The 24749-nt window shown below is 37.5% G+C and overlaps 1 protein-coding gene across 1 annotated transcript in view; it reads right to left on the bottom strand.

Moving 5' to 3' along the window:
• Cntln (centlein) overlaps positions 1–24749 on the bottom strand; it is a 236149-nt gene that overhangs the window by 78292 nt on the left and 133108 nt on the right. Inside the window, exons 13-14 of the mRNA XM_021161204.2 lie at positions 7610–7710; positions 1946–2037 (exon numbers count right to left, since the gene is read on the bottom strand). Coding sequence (XP_021016863.1) covers positions 1946–2037; positions 7610–7710 — 193 coding nt within the window. The remainder of the gene's footprint in view (positions 1–1945; positions 2038–7609; positions 7711–24749) is intronic.

Raw genomic sequence — 24749 nt, 5'->3', positions numbered from 1 at the left:
CTCTCCCTCTCTCTCCATCTCTTTCTCCCTCTCTCTCTATCTCTCTCATATTCCAGGATATTCTAGAGCCATGGAGGCAGAGACGGGTGGATTCTTGCATCCCTGCATCTCACTGAGCAGTCACCATAGCATAATTGATGGGTAAGTGAATACAAAACCAGTAAAAGATCCTATCAAGAGGAGGAGGAGGAGGAGGAAGAAGAAGAAGGAGGAGGAGGAGGAGAGGAGGAGGAGGAGGAGGAGGAGAAAGAAGAAGAAGAAGAAGAAGAAGAAGAAGAAGAAGAAGAAGAAGAAGAAGAAGAAGAAGAAGAAGAAGAAGAATCACGATTAAGATAGAGCTAGATACAGATAGAAGGAGAAGGAGAGAAAGGATTGTGCTTGAGGTGGTTTCAGGCCTCCACAACATATATATGCACACATCCCTCCACACACATAAATCCAAGAAAGAAATTCAGATGAATCTTATGTTGGTGGCTCTTGAAACCTGGCTACTCAGAACAGGAAGGCCAGCTTGTGCTATAGAATGACTTCAAACCCAGCCTGTGCAACTTAAAAGGCCTGTATGAATATGTTTGTCTCTATGTCTCTGAATCTGTCTCTGTCTCTATAGGCAAATAGGTTTGTAGTAGATAACTTGCCTAGCATGCATGAGACCCTAAATTCAATGCTTAATACCATATGAATATAATATCTATTAATTAAAATAATAAATTTAACTGTAAGTTTAAAAAAGATGACTGACACAACTGGATAAAGTTATTGTTTAAAAGTAAAAAAAATTAACATGCTAATTTGATTTAAATTCAATGAAAATAAATGCTAATTTTTTATAGGCCTTAAATGCATTTCTGGGCACATAATGTTATTTGTCTATACAAATAAAATTATTTAAAACAGAAATATTATTTTAAAAAGAAAAATACTATTATAAAACAAATCTGACACATTAATATAAACTATAGAATACCCTACTTGACAGAACATAGATGACTTCAAGATGAATGACTGGCAGCACGTTTCGTTCTCTATCCTATGTTAACCGGGTATGTGCTGTTCAGTAGCACTGAGGGGACATCCTTTGCTACAGGACAAGCCTAAGGAAGTACAAAGTTGCTGTAGCTCATGAGAAACTCCCACAAGTCTATCCATCAGTATGGAAAATCGAGGTAGATAAACTGAAATTGTTGATATGTATGACCATGTTGAGTTTTGTTTATGAGCAGATGATTTAGTAAAACTCAAAAGTAATCCAGAGTAGCCAGATAATAATCAAAGAATAAGTTATTTAGAGATGAACCTTTAATAATAGAACCAATAACTGTTCATAAACTTGAAACCACTCATTGAACCTGATAATATATTTTGTAAAACAAAACTAAGATAAAGTCTATAATTCGAAAACAGCATTTACTATCAATGAGAGTAATGCTGTACTGTAACTATAGGTTGACATGAATTGTCCTATTAAAATACAGAAAACTATACTAAATCATAAGCTAAATTTTATTGACAATAAGTCACACATATTTTCAAGTTTAAATTATAAAGATATTAGCATTCTACCATGGCAGAGCTATAAATAAAAAACAATCCATGCCTGTTGCAGAAGAGCAGATCTCCTGACCCGTTTTAAGTTAAACTGCTCACTTATAACTAATAAGCACATATATTCCCAATTTTGTTAACTTCTCTTCTTCTCATTTTCTCCACTCCATCTATAAAAATATTTTTAATCTATGTCCACAGATGCACAAGTGTTTATACATTTATTTTACTAACATTGATTTTTTTACCCAATTTTGGCAAGCCGATGATTTTGAATTATGAATTTAAATTAAGAATTCACACAAGGTTTAAGTTCATGAGCTCTCGTTTTAAAATACAATTCTTTATGGTAAAATTCAGATTTAACTTGCTCGGCTCAATATCTTAAAGATTAGACTACCTTCTGTAATGTCTGTTCCGAGATTGCTTTCTCATTCTTCTCCGGAGTACTCTTCTTGACCTCAGCATCCTCATGCTGTCTAAAGAGTTGTTCTGGAAGCAAATAAATAATATATTATGCTACATCATATGTTGCTGAAACACTGCACTGTCGGTTTAAGGGGAAAGGTTTGCTGGTTTTTCAGTTTTGAATAATCTAGTCTATTTTTTCTTGTCAAGTGTTTGACTAGAGCTAAATTGTGACCTTTCTCAAGAGTTTGTTTTGTCACATAATTACATGTCTTTGTGGTGTCCCTTTCTTTTTCCCTGCAGTGCTAAGACTTTCAAAGGTACCATAGATCTGTGGGTTAACAATGCTAGGCTTTCATTCCTGTGCTCATTCTTTGTAGATTGTTCTGCCTTTACCTTGAAAGCAGAATCCACTGCCTTTGTATCTACAGCGCTACTAGTTTTGTTCTGCTGATCCTGTTCCCTGCCAGGCAGATCAGAGTGATCTCTGAACAAAGCAAGCAGTCACAGAATTAGAGACTGAAACCCTCACAGTGCAGGAGCCTTTCCTTCCAGGGAAAGGCTCCTGCACTGGCAGGTTAAACCATAAAACCCTCAATTCTAGAGGAGCTGTGGCTCCCTAAGAAGCAAGCCCACATTCCAGGGTGAAATTGCTTGACAAATCACTCCTGCAGGGGCTGGTAACTAACTGCCACAGCCTTTACAGAACAGTAAAATCTGCACGGAATTTACAAAGTTAAGGGAAACACTGTCATACATTTTTCATTAATATTGAAATTCACTCAAATTTATAGCTGTCTTCTTTACAGATAAGTTACAGTGATGAAGTTACCATTCTTTACTGAGCTCCTGAATTATTTTAAAGTATAATGTTCTTAAAGAACAAAACACGAACAGAGAAGAACTCCTAACGGTAAGAGGGTATACATCTGTTAGCTTACTTTTGCTTTAAAGTAAGCCAGACTGCTGCAGGTCAATGTGAGACTTTGATTTTTCAACAAAGAAAGAGAAAACAATATTATTCTCTGTGGAGGAGAAATCCTCCTGGTAAAAACAGTGACTAACAAGTTTGTTAGAGTGAATTAGGCATTTCTTTTGTCTTTGAAACATGACATACTCAATTAAAACTTCTGTGCTCATGAAATAAATAGAACACTATCCTAAGGATAATAAAAGCTAGAATAGGTAGAATTTGCCTCTTGGGGAATACATACCTTTACCTTGATAATAATCTATCAGCTCCCAAGCATCCTTTTCTAGTCCCCTAACACCGTGCTGCTGAATTCATTTACAGCACTCTTCAGCAATGTAGAAATAAGATGCAAATATAATTCATCTGTTCTAGTCAATTAAATATCTCCTATAGTTCTGAGATATTTATCCTTAAAAATAACATAATAATACTATATTCACATAACATACAGTACTAACAACATCTGTATATGTTTAATAAGCAATAAAGGATGAGTTTTAAAAGAATTTCCTTGCTGTGTATTTGGTCCTAGGTATGTGCAAGGCATCTGGGCAGAATGGGTGAGTATGCTCACCTGTGAATGTTGCCAAGGTAGATTTGCTTTCATTTATAGCTTTTATAAAAATATGGAGGCAGTTAGACTCAAATGTGGAGTGAAACAAGGAACCACTCTAAGACACGTCAGCTCAAGCACCTCAGGATGTAGGGACTGAGGCGAGGGGCCCTCACTAAGACAATGAGATTTCTCATTCTACAAGACATCTATTTTTAATCATATGGTTTAAACACTACAAATTTTATTAGCATTAAAATTCATCCTGATTGTGTTCTTTCTTGCTCAGGAATTTCATCTCCTTTTCTGTTTTTAACTACTTTTTGTTTGTTAATATCTTGTTAAAACTTGTTTTGTTTTATTGCTTGCTTCCTTTTCTTTTAATCTTGGTTTAGCAAGAAGATAAAGGTAATCTCTCTCTCTCTCTCTCTCTCTCTCTCTCTCTCTAAGTGCACTGAAATAAACAGAAAATAGATCTGTAAGAAAAAAACAAATACCACATAATCTATGAAAATTGCAGAAGGGCCACATGGTCCAAACTTCAGTATCCTCAGCACAAGAAAAAGGGAGATGGAACAGGAAATTGTAGAATTTTATTAGGGGTAGATATGACTTTTAGGGAAACTGAGTGTGTCTGAAGGTCAGACAGTGCCTAGGGACACAGGTGATGCACAGAAACTGAAGAAACAGGGAAGGTTGTCTTTCCATATCCTCAAGTCATCAGAAGAACAGATGTTGTCTTTAAAGAGAACTGTCAAATACCTTTAAGCTGGTTTTTCTATGAGATATTCCTTCATTAAAGAGATTGTAGAGAGAAAGACCAAGTCAGATAAGGTAATTCACACAGCACCATGAGCCTGGTGGCAATGTGCAGAGGAAGGTCAGGAATATCTAGGTTCAAATTGCTCAGCAGAGCTGCAGGAGGAGTGCTCAGCACTCAGGCTGGGGAAGAAGCCAGTGAGGTCTAGGTCACCCTGGGCTACACAGAAAGATCGGCTCCTGTCAGTGCCAATGGGGGGCTAGTGTTTCCAAGCCCTAGTTCACTGAACTATTCCCTAAATTATTCTGCTTTTTACTGTTTTTAATTAATGTTTTACTGTTAATTATTCTTATTATTCTATGTCCTAATTTTAATTATAGTAATACATTATCTAAAAACACTTATAATTTTTCTGACTTTTTTCTTTTAAGCATTAAAACAAAAACATTTATGAAAGAGCTTAGTCATTGTTGATAAATTATGAACATTAAGTTTAGCACTTTAAAAAAAAGTTTAGCACTTTTACTTTGATTTCAACTATCTTTATCTGAAATATTTAATAGCAAAATACAATAACTGGTAAACATCCCAAAATGAGTGTTTATTATTATTTTATAAGACTAGTTTGCTGTTAATTCATATTAAATATAAAATTATTTAGCATTTAATAGGTGGAATTTATAGTAAGTGAGAAAATGCAAAAGTGTTAATCCAAATGAAACAAATAAGTTTATCCTTGAATTGTAAGCACCAATTTTTACAGTATGTTAAGCATATCAATGGCTAATATCATTAAAACTTACTTTATTTTTTCTATTCTTTATACTTCTATAAAAGTGATAGCTATGTTTTTCTGATTTTTTCTTGAACTGTGAATCACTTTAAAAACAAACAAAAATGCTCAAAGAATATAATTTAGCAGAAAATAACCTATTGCATTTTGTGTATCTATTTTAGTAATGGAACACATATTTTCCTGTGATTTAAAATCCTTATATATTAATTCAGTATGATAATTTTTAGCATGCATTGCATTTTCTTATTTTAGTTTCTTTGTGCCTGACTGAATCCACCTTCAGTTCAGTAAAGTTGTATATGAGAGTTTGTTTTGCCAGTTTTCTTTTATTTTTAACATTTATTTATTTATTTATTAGATATTTTCCTTATTTACATTTCAAATGTTATCCCCTTTCCTGGTTTCTCCTCCAAAAACCCCCTATCCTCTCCACCCTTCCCCTGATCCCCAACCCACCCACTCCTGCTTCCTGGTTCTGGCAGTCCCCTGTACTGGGGCATAAAATCCTCACAGGAACAAGGGCCTCTCCTCTCATTGATGACTGACTAGGCCATCCTCTGCTGCATATGCAGTTAGAGCTTTTGAAGTGCCACAAATACTTTTTTTCAAGTCTGGTTTTTTATTAAATGGTTTCCCCGTTATTTGCTATTGCTATTTTTAAATATATTCCTTAATTCTACCACATTATTCTTTGTTTTTTCTTTTTATTTAACAGATAATAGATTTTTCTCCTATACAACACCCCCCCAATACAATACAGTTTCCCTCCATCCACTACTCCTCCCCTCCCTCACTTGTTCTCCTCCCCAGATTCACCCCACTCCATTTCTGCTTTAGAAAAGAGAAGGTCTTCAAGAGACAGCAGCCAATCAGGACAAAACAAGATATAATAAGATTCCACAAAAGCAGAACTTGTGGGAGTGTCCAAACAATTGTTCTGATTTTTAAAATGTTTTCTTCTACGTATGTACTGTATATTCAACACAGTTCCTCATAAACTCCTTTCTCTCTCTCTTGTTATCATTGCTTCCTGCTTCTGTTAGTCCCCTTTGACCCACTCAAACAGTTTTACTTTTATATACATGTCACACACAGAGATAGACAGATAGATGGATAGATAGATAGATAGATAGATAAGACTAAAAATTCATATATACATATGTAAAGCTATGTATATATGAGCCACAAGTGAATAAAAACATGATATTTATCTAAGACTGACCTAATTTACATCTACTGTCCAGTTTCTTCCATGTTCCTGCAAACAACATAACTTCATTTTTAAGGCTGAAAAAAATCCATTGTATGTATATAGCACATTTGTCCACCCACGTCCTCTGGCGTTAGGCTCTTAGGATGCTTCCCTAACTTCGCTCCTCTGCACGGTGCTGCAGTGAGCACTGATGTGTAACAAAGCATCTCTCCAGGACAGGACATTCACATGGAACTGTGAGGTCACAAGTTCTCCTTCTCTCTTCACCGGAGTCTTTCTCATTGCTGGGATATTCATCTACTCATGGATTTTGTTTTCAGAAGGATACAGTTAGTTTGAACAATAAATCAATAAGCTCTTCAGGATCCCAATTGTTAAGGAGGAAGTGGGAATATGATTCAGTAAGAAGAAACAGAAAAGATCCTGACAGGAGAAGACAAAATGAAAACAAGAACCATGTTTAGAAGCTAGGGAAGGATTGAGGACTTATTTTGATGGAAAATAAAAGAAAAAATTAAAAATGTTAAAATATTGGTTTGGAAAATCACTAACAATATTAATATTAATATTTAAGCCTGAGTCAATAGTGAGGACTGAGAAAAAGCCAGAGGAGGAGTCCATTAATAATCACTAGGTATGGTGACACCAGCTGGGTGGCAGAAGTCAGAGAGCTCACTTCTTCCACAGAGATACTCAAGTTGCACAGTAAATACAGCTGTCTTCACTTTTAATATAGAACAGTCTTAAATTGATAACATGGGTGCATATCATCAGACAGTTTGGCCACAGTGGTTTGCATATTTGAAATGAACAAACCTTACTCCTACGTTTAAGATGGAGGCCCCATAAAGTTAGACCTTAAGGACTTTCAAAGTCTTGTAATAGGAGCACACACACAAAAGTGAATCACCAATGTTAAACACGATTATAAAACTGTGAGCAACCATAACTAGGAAAACTATGTCAATGAACAATAAAATTATTTCTCTCTTCCTCTTATCAAATATTTGTTTATATTTTTATATTAAATTAAGGGTGGGCAAGTGTGCTTGTGGAGGCTCACAGTCGGTCCATGTCTGAGGAGCAGGGGAAGGCACTGAGGGCGCTGCAGGCTTCCCCCACTTCTACCTGGGGTCTGGGTTGGACTCAGCCAAACAGGCCTGAGCATCACCAGCACTGACAGCTGAGCCATCTCAAAGTGGGATGTTTAGGACTTCATTGCATTGCATTTTCTCATGAGACATAAAAATTGTGTTATAAATCAGTAAAAGAGTACAAAAAGTCAGAAATTAAGTAAGATTATTAAATTGAAACCAAAATTAGATAATAAAGCTAAAGATTTCTTTTAATTAAAAACTTACCTTCTCTTTTCTCTGCCATGCACCTATTTAATTCCTGTATTGTTGTTTTATCAATGGACATATGCATTTTAAGCTCATCTAATTCATCTTGAAGAGTCATCCTATGAAAATTTGAACAATTAACAATTACATAAAATGTGTAAGATAATGAGCAGTGTAGTTAAAAAAAGCAGCAAAGACAATTGAAAAATAGAGAATGGTAAAATAAAAGCAAAAATATAGTAACTAAATATATTCACTAGTTTTTATCCAGCATACAAATTGATTACTATGAGCATATTTTTTAGTACAAACTATCAACTCCATTGTAACAAATGCCAAATATGTAAAATATAAAACTGGATTTTTTTTTTGTATTTTAAAATATTTATGTTTCAATTTCAAATATTGTGGGAAGCCACATGTGCCGTTGCAGGGTGGCACTGTCTTCTGCTGGCCACCACGCATACATAGGCAGTAAAGTTTTTTTGCCAAGATGAGGTTTTGAGATTTGACCAAAATTAACCAATCAGATGAGAGAGAAGTTAACCAATCAGATGAGAGAGAAATTAACCAATCAGATGTAGGCATGCAAATGCATCAACCAAGCACAACCAATCCGGGTGTGAGACACGCCTCTCCTAGGCCGATATAAGCAGCACCAGTTCTGAGCTCGGGGTCTATTCGCCTCTACAATCAAGCTCTCCCAATAAACATGTGCAGAAGGATCCTGTTGCAGCATCGTTCTTGCTGGTCAAGTCGGACGCGTGCAAGAAAATATATTTATATTTATGTATATATTTACCTAAATATTTATATGTTTATATATAAATGTATATTCAATACTATATATACTATTGAATTATATAGAATATATTATTAAGTTTATATAGCTATATAAAATATATTTATATATTTCTATTTCAAATTTATATGTTTCAATATATAGCCTAAACTTTGAATTCACAATTTTGCCTTGGCTTTCTCTATGCTGGGATTATTAGCACAGCATATCATGACCAGCTAAAGAACTATTTGTGTGTGGGAGGGATGTTATAAGTGGGCACAGGGCAAAAACACTAGAACAGAGACCACATGAGGGAGAAATGTGTTGGGGGAGAGGAAGGGAGGGAGGGGGCAGGCAATAGTATCCATATGACATGACCATGGACAGGAAGCTACAAGGCAGGGAATGGGTAGAAGGGTCCAGTGTGATTGAGAGTGGCAGAAGGAGAAGGGAAGGGATCTACAAAGATGATTCACTCACTTATGTTTAAAAATGTCAAGATGAAATCTAGTATATGGCACTCAGGTTAATTTAATTAAGCATCATTTTTCAGGAGCTAGGAAGATGTACAATGTAGGCTTAGTCTGTACAATGTTTGCTATACAATCAAGAGGATCTGACTTCTGTTTCTCACACACTGCAAAGAGTGTAAAAAGGGTGGTGTGTGCTTCTAATACTTGTGCTGGGAAGGCAGAGACAGAAGGATACCAGGGGCTCACTAGCCAGCCAGTCCTACCCCTGAAAAATCTTGTTTCTACAATAAGTCATCATAATGTAAGGAGAAAACAAAACAAAACAAAGCAAAACAAAACAACACCATGGTGGAATATTAGCCTTGGAGAGTATGAGAATCTGTACTGTGAATCAAACCCAGGACTGACTGATGCCTCCCAAGGCAACATCAAGAGAAAGTTGCTTGAGGAGGCCACCATCTGTATAAAAGATGATCCCAACAATCTCAACAGAAATATGAAAACAATGGGGAAAAAAAACACAATCAGATAAATAAAACAAGGAAATGCAGGATCTGGAAGAGACTAGAGAGTCACAGAGGAGATGAGAACCTTGTCTCTATAGTCCACGAAATAGATTGGGTCAAGCAGAAGTAAAAATAACAGCTTGAAGACAGAACTTGTGAATTGTTACTGTCAGAAAGAACCTCTGACAGTAAGAGAAGTTAAAAAAGCTTGAAGAGAAAATGTGAAAGTTTTTGGATACCCTTAAAAATTATATGTTCTGATCTCTCACATACTCGAGGGAAAAGACTAGGATCATAGAAAACCTCTTCAGTAAGAAAATGGCATAAATCTGTCCACGTCCTGGGGAAGACAAAGACATCCCAGTATAAGAAACATTTAGAACTTCACATACGTACTGATGTGTTTTATAAAACTAAGTGTGGAAACTAAAAAGGAGGTAGGGGGAAGAGGGGAGGGAGGATAGCCCATGTCTAGCCACAGTTCCTTCTATGCTCTGGGCAGGCAGACACAGGAGGGCTGCTTTCCACTTGGCCCAGGGTGGGCATCTAAACCACTGACCCCACTCAGTGGGGGAAGTAGGTAGACACGGGGAAGCACCCCCCCCCCGAAACCAAAAGGCCCAGGACAACACCCTGTGCCCTGGGCTTATGAGAGAGGGCTTAGGGAGAGAGGTTCCCACACAGGCGAGAGTAAGTGCAGCGGGCCTTGAGTCCAGGAGATAGGCTATGGTTTTAGAGCTTTATTTTAGAAAGTCAGGGAGAAAGGAGAGAAGGTGGAATGAGAGAGAGACAGGTCATGGCCAAGAGGAGAAAAGGGGGAAAGGGAGAGAGAGAGAAGAAAGGATAGAGAGTAAGAGACAGTAAGAAGGAGAGAGAGTAAGAGAGTGAGAGGAGAGTAAGGGGAGTAAGAGAGCAAGAGAGCAAGAGGAGTGAGAGAGCGAGCAGGGGCCAAACAGCCCCTCTTAAAGTGTGCTGGGGCCAAACAGCCCCTCTTAAAGTGTGCTGCTATCTTTTCTGTTGCTAGGTAACTGGAAAGGCATCTAGCCTGAAGGTCAGAAGCTTGGGACATTGCCCACATGACTACTAACCATGCTTCTCTTTTGGGGGCTGAGGGGGTGGTAACTTCGACATGAGCCATGGTTACAGGAGACACGAGAGTACTCCTTCCCTCCCATGTAGGTGAATTATCATCACTGGGTCCTGGGGTTCAACATCTAGCCTCAACTGGAAACCAGGCTGTCTGTGCATAGCCCAATGCCCCACAACTAAGGATATATTTTATTTGGGGTCATGGGAAGGGGAGTTGAGAAGGGAGTAGAGGCAGAGAAAGAGAGGGGGCAAAGAAGGACAGAGGGAGAGAAAGAGAAGAAGCAGGCCAAGAACACGTGGAGAGAGAGGGGAGAGGGGAAGGGGAAAGAGGTAGAAGGGGGTCAGTGAGAGAAAAGAGTCAGATAGTCAGAGAGAGTCAGAGAGGCCAAAGAGTCCCTTTTATAGCATACCAGACCTGTATGGCTGTTGGTAGGTAACTGGTGGAATGAAGAAGGAATGCCAACATGAAAGACTATAGACATCTGTCACCATGCCATAGTATAGTTAAAATGTTAAAGTACAGGACAAAGAAGAAACATTACAATCTGCAAAAGAGTAGCACATAGAGACATTAGACCATGGTATATTTCTTTGAAGGAACTCTAAATACCAGAAGGGCATGGAGTCATGTATTTGGGTACTGAAAAAATAATTTCAACCAAGAATATTGTACCCAGCAAGGTTTTACTTTAAGTAAAGGCCTTCCAGGATAAGATAAAAGCAAGATACTTAATGGAATCTTACAGCTCTGTGGTAGTTTAAAGGAGAATGGCCCTCGTCAGCTAATATATTTTAATACTTGTCGCCAGTTGGTAGAACTGTTTGGGAAGCATTAGGAAGATGTGCACCATTCCTAGTGTGCTCTCTGCCTCCAGTCTGTGGTTTGAGATGTGAGCTCTCAGTTGTTCCTGCTGCCATGCCTTTGCTCAACCATCATGGACTCTAACCCTCTGGGACAGTAAACCTGGTTAAGTGCTCTTCTTTATTAAAATAAACAGAGACAGACAGACAGAGAGGAGAGACAGACAGAGAGATAGAGACAGAGAAAGACAGAGACAGAGATAGACAAAGAGAGACAGAGAAACAGGGAGAAGAAAACATGGGATGGAGTATGGCTCCTGAGAAAGAATAGTGATGATGACCTTGAGCCTCCACATACATACATGTGCACTCACACACATGTAGGTGCACACATGTTCATTGATACCCTTACAGAGATGTGTACCTAGACATGCATGAACAGAACACAAACTCCTGTTCATACTGATACCCACAGATCATGTATCAAGTTGTTCAACTACATTTTAACACACCTATAATCACTATATTGTATTAAAGAAATATCTAAACAAAAATGTATAATGGTATTTCCATTGTTTCATCTGCCAAAGCTGCATAACACATTGCATATATCATAAGAATATTCTATCTACAAGTGTGAATATCAAATTTAATAATTCTATCAGTATAAAGTCTAACATTGTTCTTTTGTAACTAATATAGGTTTTAATTTGAATATATTACAATGTACATTTACACCAAATTGTTATGCTAGACAGGACACAGCCATCATTGAGCTTGGTGGCCAGGGAAGATGGATCCTTCCTTCATAGTCAGCTTTGGACTCCATCACCCACCTCCCCAGGAAACACACATAAAAAGTAAAATATCACCATTTTTCTTTCACAAGATTCAAAATACCTCAGGGAAAGGAGGAGGTGGAGGTACCAGAGTTTTGCCAAAGCCAAGTAAGGGCAAACTAGCACCTCTGCTCACAAGAACAGACATATTTTGATATTAACAGCAACATGCCATCTTGGGAACAAATGAGAAAGAAACATTCCAGTTAGATAGTGATGTGTTTGTGTATCAAGTTGATAAGAGGTCAGTTGTTCTGGTGACTTCGATGGCAGCTTGACCAAAGCTAGAGTCCCTTTTGAAAGGGGACTGCCAGTTAAGCAAATGCACCCACAAGACTGCCCTGTGGGCCAGTATATGGGACATGCTTTTGGTTATAGAGTGCTGTGGAAGGGCCTAGATTACTGTGAGCAAAGCCACATGTGGGCTGGTGGACCTAGGTGACATAAGGCAGGGGAGAAGCAAGCCAGTAGAGCATTCCTCAAGGACCTCACTTCATTCCTGCTTCCAGGTTCCTGCCTTGAGTTCCTGTCTTGAGATTCTTAGGATGATCCTTATGTTGTGAAAGTGTAGACAAAATTAACCCCTTCTTCCCCAAGCTAATTTTGGTCACGGTGTTTTATCACAGCAATAGAAACTCCAGGAGACTGAAAGCCTTCATTTCTCTAGGAAGCTTTTTATAGATCTTCATTCCAGAGGCTGTCCACTTTGCTATTATATCAAAGTAAATGACTGCCAAAACTTTCTGAGTCCTACTTCTCAATTCTGAGATTATTCTAAGAACTCATACAAGGAAATCCTAACTCCCCAGCAACATATTTAGATATTTACATAGTATATATTATTTATATTTACATAATATAAATATTATATTAAGACTTAAATATTAAAATACATGATTATATAACATTATTTACAACATATTACCTCTAAGTAGCCTATTGCAAAGCAAAACCCTCAATACTCACAAAATCTATATACACTTTAAATCATCTTAAATGGGAAAACAATCTTGACCTAAAATTAATTGTTATTAATTCTTTAATGTTACATTTTAAGTTTGACTAGCAAAAGCAATTCAGGATTTTTCTGGAACATAAATAGTATTTTTATGTATCTTTAGTTATCTCTCCTAAATCCTGCAATTGATTTTTCCAGCCTCATTTTTCAAAATTAATATATGAAAGCACTAGGCCCAAATTATTAAGTGATAAAATAAAAATGATAGTTTCAGTTACTATTATAGATATGCCTGTCTGAGGTAAAATCCAGTAAAAGTTTTTGTTTTGTTTTGTTTTGTCTCAAATTCAGATTGTAGCTATATCCTTGCATTTTATGTTGTTTCAAATACTCCAAAAATCATAAGCCTATCTATGTACATTTTAAAATAAGCATTCCAACCATAATTTTTAGTGTATAAGGAGTTTTTAAAAAGGAAATGAGAAAATGACCAGGTTTCTTACTTAGGTAATTTTAGGGTTCCAGGAGACCTCAAAATCTGTGAGCCTAGTAAATGTTTTTCTCTGTTAGCTTTTTAAAAAGTATTTACTACAATGACAGAATCCTCATTAATAGATCTTATAGAAATAGAAGAAGAACCAATACAGAAGTCAATAAATGCAAGAATAAATTTATGAATATATATTCATTACCCTGCTCAAAGTAGACTACAAAGAAAGAAACAAAAAATTTAAAGTATTCTTATAATAAGTTTTCAAAATATTTTTAGTGTTAGTTTACACACATACACACACACACATACACACACATACACACACAGAGAGTTCTTAAAATAAAAGCAAGAAAAAGAACCAAATCATAAACCTAGAAATGTTAAGTAAAATGACAAAAATTAAAATTATTTAACAATACAAGAAAAATCTTTACTTTTTTCTTTTTTCAGTTTTACTTACATGTGTGTTGGTGTCTGTGTGTGTGCGTGCGTGCGTGTGTGTGTGTGTGTGTGTGTGTGTGTGTGTGTAGGAACACACAGAGGCCAGAGGAAGGTCAGAGCCCCTGAGCTGGAGGTACAGGCGGTTGTGAGCTGCTGCTGTGGCTACTAGGAAATGAACTTGGGTCCCAAATTTATACAAAGAACTCATGCAAGGGAATCCTGAGGGTGTTCATACTGAGTGTAACTGCTAAGCCATCTTTCAAGTCATAAAAAATTATTTTCTTCCATTTTTATTGGTTATTTTATTTATTTACATTTCAAATGTTATCCCCTTTCCATTTTCCCCTCCACAAGCCCCCTAGCTCCTCCCCCGTCCCCTGTCTCTATGAGGGTGCTCCCTGACCTGCCTACCCACTCTTGCCTCAGTGCCCTAGCATTCCCCTACCCTGGGTCATGGAGCCTACATAGGAACAAGGGGTTCCCCTCCCAATGATACCCGATAAGGCTTAAAGAAAAAAAAGAAAGAAAAAAAATGCTCTATTTTCCCTCAGGATAATTCTTCAAATAATTAAATTTATAGTTTGATGTCCATATGTGTATCTTTTGTTTAAATAAACATACACATACATATATAAAGATTTTAAAGATTTTAGGTGCTATGAATATAACAGCATCCTCTCAGGAAGATTACAAACAAGAGGACATACACAAAGACACAAGTCCACTTAAGCACACAATGACTAAGTTCAGATGAGGATTCTTATCTGCTTAGCCGATAACATACAAAATACTGAAGTAGTTCAGCTCAATAGAGAAAAAATAAATATACTTCTTGTCAGCTCTGGATGCAGAGATGTCTAAAAGACACTAGTAGAAAAACTTGTTCTGGCGACATGAAACATTCCATTCAAATAAGAAGAAGATAAGCATTCATTACTGAACCATCATCACGTAGGACTTATGCTAGGCGCAGTGAGCCTTAACAAGTATAAATAATACAAAGCATTTTCTATGACCTCAGCATAATAAGTTGGAAACCATTATTAGAGAGTTGTCTGAAAACTCCTCAAGCATTTTAAATTAAAGAACTTACACCTGATAAATACAAGTCTGCTTGGCTGGACTTCAGACTGCCTCCTGAATTTTCTCAGACTCCCGAGCACTGATAAACCTAGTATTAGATGTATACCCCCACTGGTGCAGCTTGCAGGAGCCTTTCTGTGCCATGCTGCCTCACCCTCTGCTACTCCATCAGCACCTGGGCAGTCTTTAGAAACATTCCACTAGGTCAGTTTAGCTACTCGCCCTTCCTGCGATGTCTTCTCTTAGTAATCTCCACCCGGTGATCCCACTCCGCTCCTGAGTTGTTAATTCTCATCTTCCCAGCCTGCAGATGAGGCTGAAACCAATCTTTCTTCCCCACTTCAGAGCCCTAGTCATTTCCACAGTGACTGTTGAATTGATTCTTCCCTTTTACACTTCAACCGATATCACAGAATGTTCTTCCTTCCAAACTTACTTATATCAGAGAAAAATACTAGAGGAGCTAGAAAATATTTTGAACTTATCAAAAGTCAAAGCACAGTATTTCATAATAAGTACAGATGAAACAATCCTTAGATAGTGAGAGCATTACTGTACTTTCAACAGCAAAGAAGAAAGATCTGAAAGGCTGCAAGCTTCTCACAGAAGAAGCTGAAACAACAATCAAACTGAGAACAACTCACATTTGCAATGGAAGTGCCTTCTTTTACAGAACCTATATAAGTATTTTCCTCTTTTTTACAGAATTTATTACCTCTTTAATTCACCCCATAGTACTTCTCTGTATGCTACAGACAGTAGTCCTTCCCTGGACATATACCGCTCAGGTACTTTTTCTCACTCTAAAGTAGTAGTTTTTTTAAAATTCACTTAATGGTATCTTCCAATGAGAAGTTCTTCCTGACTTTCCTACAGTCACCTTAACAACTTTTAGTTCATAGTAACTATTCCATACAGAAACCTGAACCTAGCCCGAGGTCACAGAGACATGCTCCTATACACTTCTCTAAGCATTTCACTGCTTAGCCCTGTACATTTACACTTGCATTAATGGTGTCTTTTGCCTTGCAGAAGCTTTGCAGTTTCATGAGGTCCCACTTGTCAATTCTCGATCTTACAGCACAAGCCATAAATCAAGAGTTGACTTTGGGATATGTTATGAGATAAGCCATCCAACTCATTAAAATAGAATTATTTAATTGAGTTTCTTGGTAACATTAATCATAGACTAGTGTGCTATTTATTATTTCCAACCATTCTTAGTTCTAAAAGCAGCTACATTTTTATTGACATGCAAATTCTGTTTAACATCTGTAACTATAATGAGATTTTTGAGTATATAAAATGATTGAAATTATATAATGTAAAAATGTTAAAAATTATAAAAAAACCTAATAGCCAGATTTTAATATATACCATATTAATTCATCTTTATTATTTTTGTAAATATACAGAATGAGCTATAAATATTATTAGCCCATCCAATATTATATATATCACTTTATAAAATTAATAATTTTCTTAATTTGTCATTACTATGAAAATGGTACAGCAAATACTTTGAAAACAGCTCAGAAGTTGCTTAAAAAATTAAATACAAAATTACCAAAAGAGTCTTAAAATAAAACTTATATGTAACTACAATATGAGATAAAATCACCCATAGGTTTAAGTTGAATTGAAAGTTATTAAGAATTTGAAGTTATGTTACTATTGTTCCCCCCTGAGTATCTACGCCCCAAATACAAGGATACCCAAATTTATAAAAGAAACATTAATAAGCTTAAATCACACTTTGAACCCCACACATAAACAGACTTTAATATCCCATTCTCACCAATGGACAGGTCATTGAAACTGAAACTAAACAGAAAATTCTGATACTAAATATCTGCAGAACACTTTGTCCAAACATGAAATAATGTCCCTTCTCAGCACCTCATTGAACCTTTTCCAAAATTGATCATAGTTGGTCACAAATCTCAACAGATACAAGAAAATTGAAAGAACCCCCTGTAACCTATCATACTACCATAGAGTAAAACTGAATTTCAACAATAACAGAAAAAAAAAGAAAGTCTACAAAGTCATGGAAACCGAACAACTCTCTACTCAATTACCATTGGATCAAGGAAGAAATTAAAGTATTTCTAGAATTCAATGAAAATGAAGGCATAACATACCCAAACTTATGGGACACAAAGAAAGCAGTAATAAGAGGAAAATTCATAACCTAAGTGCCTCCATAAAGAAATTAGTGAGATCTCATACTGGCTTCTTGACATTGGCAATTTCCTTGATAAATACCACTTACTAAAGTTAAATGAAGATCAGGAAAACAATATCAATAGGACTATATCCCCCAGGGAAGTAGAAGCAATTATTAAAATTCTTCTAAACAAACAAACAAAGCTCAGGACCAGAAGGTTTTAGTACAGAACTCTATCCATACTTTCAAAGAAGAGCTGACAGAAATACTCCTCAAACTATTCCAAAAATAGAAACAGAAGAACTATGAGGTCATAGTCACCCTGATATCTAAATCACACAAAGACTCAACCAAGAAAGAAAATTTCACACCATTCTCCCTTATGAACATTGATGCAAAGATATTAAAAAAAAAATCTTTGCAAACAAAATCCAAGAACACATCAAAAACATCATCCACCATAATCAAGTAGGCTTAGTACCAGAGATGGAGGAATGGCTCTACAAACAAATATCCATCCAGATGTGGAGTGATGGGAACACGCCTCCATTGTTGGTAGGAGTGCAAATTGTAAATCAAGTTTGCAAATTTTGGGATTCAATTTGGTTCTTCCTCAGAAAATTGGGAATATTTCTAATTCAAGAGCCAGTTATACCACTACTGGGCATATACCAAAAAAGATGCTCCACCATGCCACAAGGACATGGTTCATAGCAGCTTTATTCATAATAGTCAGAAACTGGAAACAAGCTATATGTCCCACTACTGAATAATGGATAAAGAAAATGTGGTACATATTATTATTATTCAGTTATTAACAATCAGGACATCATGAAATTTGCAGGCAAATGGATGAAACTAGAAAATATCATCTGAGTGAGTAATCCAGACCCAGAAAGACACATGTGGTATATACTCACTTCTAAGCGGAAAGTAGCCATAAAGTGCAGAATAACCATGCTATAATCCACAGACCCAAAGAAGCTAAATAATAAGGAGGTCCCGAGAGATACTGCTTGAATATCAGCCAGAAAGGGGAAAAACAATCAGTGGAGGTAGATGGAGAGAGGGACCTGGGTGGGGGAGGGGGTGAAGAGGGGAACAGGGATAGGAATCAGATTTGGGGAGACGGTGGGAGGAAGATGGTTGGGAGTGAGTAGAAATTGGTGGGAAGCATCTCTGAGACTCACTAGAGAGCAGGGACAATGCAAACTCCCAGGAACCTATGGGGGTGACCCTAACAATGGGGGATATGGAACCTGAACCAGAAAATACTTCCATTGATAGACTGGAACACCATCCTAGCCATCCTAGCCACATAACCTTGGAGCTGCATTCTGTGCTGCCTACAAAATACCCAGATGTAAAGATGGGGCAAAAATGAGGGAATGGCCAACCAATGACTGGCCCAAACTTGAAACTCACATCATGAGAGAAAGCCCACCCCTGACACTATAAATGGTATTCCACTGTACTTGCAGAGAGGCACCTAGCATAACTGTTATCTGAGAAACTTCACCTAGCAACTGATGAAAACAGATACAGAGACCCATAGTCAATCATTAGGTGGGGCTTAAGGAATCCTATGGAAGAGGGGAGGATTAAAGAAGCCAGAGATGTCAAAAACACCCCAAGACAACATACAGAATCAACTATCTAGGGCCCATAAGGACCCAAGGAGACTGAACCTCCGACCAAATAGCATGCATGGGATGGACCTAGGCCCTGTCACTTCATGTGGGACTCCTAACAGGGCCTGTCTCTGAGTCTGTTGCCTGCCTTAAGATCTCTTTCCCCTAACTGGCTGCCTTTCCTATCCACAGTAGCAGAAGATGAGCCTAGTCATAATACAGTCTAGTCCACCAAGGAGGGTTGATAGACATGGGAGGTTTCCCCTTTTCTGAGAAGAAAGAGAGGATGAGAGAATTGGGGAGGGAAGAGAGAAAACTGAAAGGAGAGAAGGGGAGGCTTTGATTGGGATATAAAGGAAATAAATAAGAGTGGAAGAGAAATGAGATTCTGTGAGGTGAGAGTGACAGAGAATAATACATACATTAAGTATATCATAAAGCCTAAAATACCATAGGGTTGAAAGCTGACAAGAGAGGAAATAAAGAGGTGGATGGACAGGAAGAAACAGACCACAAGAAAAGCAAAAGAAAAGAGTTAAAGGACAATTATGGTTTAAAGTGAGTTTGATCAAAATTGAGTAGTGGTGATAATTTTTTGTAAAACATCATGTGGTATTACTATATATTTTAAATTTTTTTTGTTTGTTTTTCAAGACAGAGTTTCTCTGTGTAGCTCTGGCTGTCCTGGAACTCACTTTGTAGACCAGGCTGGCCTCAAACTCAGAAATCCGCCTACCTCTGCCTCCCGAGTGCTGGGATTAAAGGCGTGCACCACAGGAAATATATATTTATTAACTGTATCATGTATTTTATTATTATGAAAACTAGGTATTTTTCTTAGTTTAGTCCTTTAAGATAGGGACTTAGATAGAACTTTTAATTAATGTTCTATATACTAATTTTCATATTTCATAATACATTTTATCAATTGTTATGGTGATTGCACTTTATACACCAAAGTGATAAACTGCCTTAGTATATGGAGTCCTATCAGTAAATTCATAGCCATTTAATTTGTGGTTGTCAGTTCAAAGTATGACCATTTCTCAGGAAGTTCTGCTTTGGTATTTTTTAATAGAAGTAGAAAATGTATGTTTTTGCTTTATGTCTCTACCATCTCCTATTATTGCTCATCTTAGCAAATCAACATGTTCAACTGAACAAGAAAGCAAAGAGAACCTAGGAGAAATTTTGTTGTTTTGCTATGTAGCAACCAAAGGGTGACTTTACCTCCCTGGGACATAGTCTTACCTATATAATAACCCCAGACTTTGAAACAATTACTCTTGTATAAAACATTGAATATTCAGTCTCTAGTTTAGTGCCTAGTTTCTGAATTATACTAATAAATATTAACTCTATGAATGTCTATATAAATACCTGATAGATAAATACTGAAGAAGGCAGTCAATTTCTCCATTTATACGTTACTGATTTCTTGGTTTCTTGTTAAAATAGAGTAACAAGTAGTTATATGTCATAAATTTATATGAAATGATATATACAGAAAGTACATAAAGAGGAAATGTTCAAGTCTTTACATTTTTATGCCATAGAAGTGTTTAATATTCCTGACCAACCCCCTTTGGCACTGGACAGCCAACTTGTAGGAGTCCATCAAGAACCATCTTCTCTGCAACCGCCCAGAACCCCTTACATGCCTCATCCAAGTCTTCCATTTAGAAGGAGGTCCTACCTCCTTCTCCATAGTCAAAACTCATGATTTTCCTGGACTCTTCCACCCATACCTTCTTCCTAACCCACCAGATCTAGCACAAGTCCCACAATCCATTACCTGGCCTAATCTGGCCTAACCCGGGTCTCACTAGACAATACCTTCCTATTCTGTTAGGGAATTCCACAAGTTCCTCTCACCATCTCCAATATTTTCACACAGCCAGATCTATCCCCAAACTCCAGGCTCAGAGCAAGAAGCACATCCTATCTACCAGTCCAGTTTCCTCTGTCCAGCTCACTTCATTTCACCCAAGCCAGTTTGAACCTCTAGGCCCAAACCATCTGTACATTCCATTTTCTGCCCTAAGTTGTTGTCCATATCAGAAGTAACAAAAAGAAGTTAACATGCCCAGATCTCATAGGGATCCATCCCATCTGCAGACACCAAACCCAGACACTATTGCTGATGCTAAGAAGTGCTTGCTTATAGGAGTCTGGTATGGCTGCTCTCTTAAGAGGTTCTACCAACACCCGACCAATACAGATGCAGATACTCACAGCTCACCATCAAACTGAGCATAGGGACACCAATGAAAGAGCTAAGGGAAGGAATGAAGGAGCTGAAGGGGACTGCAACCCCATAGGGTAAGCAATATCAACTAACCTGACCAACCAGAGCCCCTAGGTACTAAACCACCACCCAAAGAGTAGACATGGAGGGCTCCATGGCTCCAGATACATATGTAGCAGAGGATGGCCTTATCTGACATCAATGAGAGGGGGGCCCTTGGTCCTATGAAGGCTTCATTCCCCAGCATAGGGGGGTGCTAGGGGAGTGTGTGACTGGATGGAGAAGCATCCCTCATAGAGGCAAGGGGGGGAGGGGGAGATAGAAGATGGAATGGGATGGTTGTGGAGTGATAACCACCAGGAAGTGGGATATCATTTGAAATGTAAATGAATAAAATGATGAGAGAGATAGAGAGAGAAAGAGAGAGAGAGAGAGAGAGAGAGAGAGAGAGAGAGAGAGAGAGAGAGAGAGAGAATAGATCAAGCCAGTATCTTCTCTCCAAAACCTACCAGCTTTGTAAAAATGTTTTTCCAGTGAAATTTATCTAATCAACTCCAGGACACAAGATGTAAAAGAACAACCATAAAATTAATCAAAGAATTCACGTAGTTTAAAGAAAACAAAAGGTAACAGCTCAATAAAATCAAGGACTTAGCCATCCTGATTGGTATAAGGTGGGATAACAGGGTCATTTTGATTTGCATTTCCCTGATAACTAAGGTCTTTCAATATTTCTTTAAGTGCTTCTCAGCCATTCAAGATTCCTGTTTAAGAATTCTCTGTTTAGCTTTGTACCCTGTCGTACTTGGGTTATTTGGTTTTTTGGAGTCTAACTTCTTCAGTCTTTATATATTCAACTTTATAATATTCAAACTTTATATAGTTTGAATATTAGCCTTCTATTGGATATAGGGTCAGTGAAGATCTCTACCCAGTCTGTAGGAGCTTTGTCCCATTGACAGTGTCCTTTGCCTTACAGAAGCTTTCAGTCTCTCTCCTGAGGTCCCATTTGTCAATTGTTGATCTTACAGCCTGAGCCATCAGCGTTCTGTTAAGGAAAATTTCCCCTGTGCCAATGCATTTGAGGCTGTTTCCCACCTTTTCTTCTATTAGATTCAGTGTATATCATTTTATGTTGAGGCCCTTCATCCACCTGGACTTGAGCTTTGTAAAAAGTGTAAATATGGACCAATTTTCATTCTTCTATATGTACTCTGCCAGTTAGACCAGCAAGCACCATTTCTTGAATATGCTGTCTTTTTTTCCACTGCATGTATTTGGCTTCTTTGTCAAAGATCAAGTGTCCATAGGTGTGTGGATTTATTTCTGGGTCTTTAATTCTATTCTATTGATCAACCTGTCTATCTCTGCACCTATACCATGTTTTTTTGTTTTTTTGTTTGTTTTTTTGTTTGTTTGTTTGTTTTTTGTCACTATTGCTGTGTAGTACATGTTAAGGTCAGGGATGGTGGTTCCCCCCAGAAGTTTTTATTGTTGAGAATTGTTTTCACTATCCTGAATTTTTTGTTTTAACATATAAAGAATTGTTCTTTCCATGTCTATGAAGAACTGTGTTTGAATTTTGATGGGAATTGCATGGAATCTGTAGGTTGCTTTTGGTAAGATGACATTTTTACTATGTTAACCCTACTAATCCATGAGCATGAGAGATCTTTTCACCTTCTGAGGTCTTCATTTTCTTTCGTCAGGGAGGGACTTGAAGTTCTTGTCATATAGAACTTTCACTTGCTTGGTTAGAATTATACCAAGATACTCTAAAGTGTATTGTTTCACTAATTTCTTTCTCATCCCATTTATCATTTGTAAAAAGGAAGGCTACTGATTTGTTTGAGTGAATTTTATATCCAGCTACTTTGCTGGTGGGATTGCAAACTGGTACAATCACTCTGGAAATCAATCTGACAGTTCCTTAGAAAATTGGAAATAGTTCTACCAGAAGACCCAGCTATACCATTCCTGTGTATATACCCAAAAGATGCTCCACCATACCACAAGGATACATGTTCTACTATGTTCATAGCAGCCTTATTTGTAATAGCCTTGAAAAAATTGAAAAAATTCCAGATGTCCCTCAAACTAAGAATGGATACAGAAAATGTGCTTTATTTACACAATGTCATACTATCTGGCCATAAAAAATGAGGACATCATGAATTTTGCAGGCAAATGGATGGAAGCAGAAAAATATCTTCCTGAGAGAGGAAACACAGACCCTAAATGACATACATGGTATGTACTCAGTGATAAGTGAATATTAGCCAAAAAGTAGAGAAAACTCATGATACAACTCACAGATGGAATAAAGCTTAACAAGAAGAAAGGCCAAAGTGTGAACACTTCAATCCCACTTAGAAGGGGGAACAAAATAATCATTGGTGGCAGAGGAAGGGAGGGACCTGGGAGGGAGAGAGAGAAGGAAAGGAGAGAGGAGAGGAGATTGGATCAAATATGAAGAAGATTGGAAAGAAGTCCAGAGGGCCAGGAGAATGAGTGGAAATAGGTAGCAGTGGGAGGAGATGGTACGAGGGGAACATCTAGAAAGTCCCAGAGACCTGAGATGTGAGAGGTTCCCAGGACTCAATTCTGATGGCCTGAGCCGAAATACCCAACAGTCCGGAGATAGAACCTGAAGGTATCACCTCCAGTAGATAGACATGGATCCTGGTTAAGGATTGGGCCACCCAACCATCTTCAAAAATTTTGACACAGAATTATTCCTGTCTAAAGTAAATGCAGGAACAAAATGGAGCAGAGACTGAAGGAAAGGCTATCCAGTGACTGGCCAACTTGGGATCCATCCCATGGGCAGGCATCAAATCCTGACACTGTTATTAATGCCATGCTTTGTTCACAGACAGGAGCCAGGCATAGCTATCCTCAGAGTCTCTACCAGCAGCTGATTGAGACAAAAGCAGAAAATCACAGCCAACCATTGGGTTGAGGTTGGAAACCTCTATGAAAGAATTAGGGGAATGACTGAAGTAGCTGAAGGGGATTGCAACCCCATAAGAAGAACAACAGAATCTACTAACCCAGACCCTTCAGAGCTCCCAGAGACTAAGTCACCAACCAAAAAGCATACATGGGCTGGTCCTTGTCTGACCTCAGTGGGAGAGGATGCACCTAATTCTATACAAACTTGATGCTCCCAGAGGGGGCAACATTTGGAATGTAATAAACAAAATAAATAAAGTGAAAGAAAGAAAAAATTAAAAAGAAACTTCAGAAAAAAAAAACAAACACCTGAATGATCCCAAAGAAAACACAAAAATAAAGCTGACAGGAATACTGAGGACCATCTAGGATCAGAGAATAGGCTTCAACAGAGAAACAGAAACACTGATGAGGACTCAAGCTGAAAAGAAGATGGAATTGAAATATGAAAAACTCAACTATAAGATACAAGGACTATAAAATACAAAGATAAAATATAGGATCTAAAGCAAATGAGCAAAAAAAATAGATTATTTTAAAAAGATCTACAGGAAAGGAACATAGAGGAAATATGAGATATTATGAAAAAACTTTGAGTTATATGCATAGTTGAGAGAGATGACTTCCCCATTAATGCTGTGGGCCATGTTTTCTAATTTGCCCAGCTTGGACCCTACATCTGCACAT

The sequence above is a fragment of the Mus caroli genome, chromosome 4, assembly GCF_900094665.2.
Source record: "Mus caroli chromosome 4, CAROLI_EIJ_v1.1, whole genome shotgun sequence".
In the NCBI taxonomy this organism is placed as follows: Eukaryota; Metazoa; Chordata; class Mammalia; order Rodentia; family Muridae; genus Mus; species Mus caroli.
The sequence above is the reverse complement of the archived record's forward strand: the minus strand, read 5'-3'. Positions and strand labels throughout refer to the sequence as shown.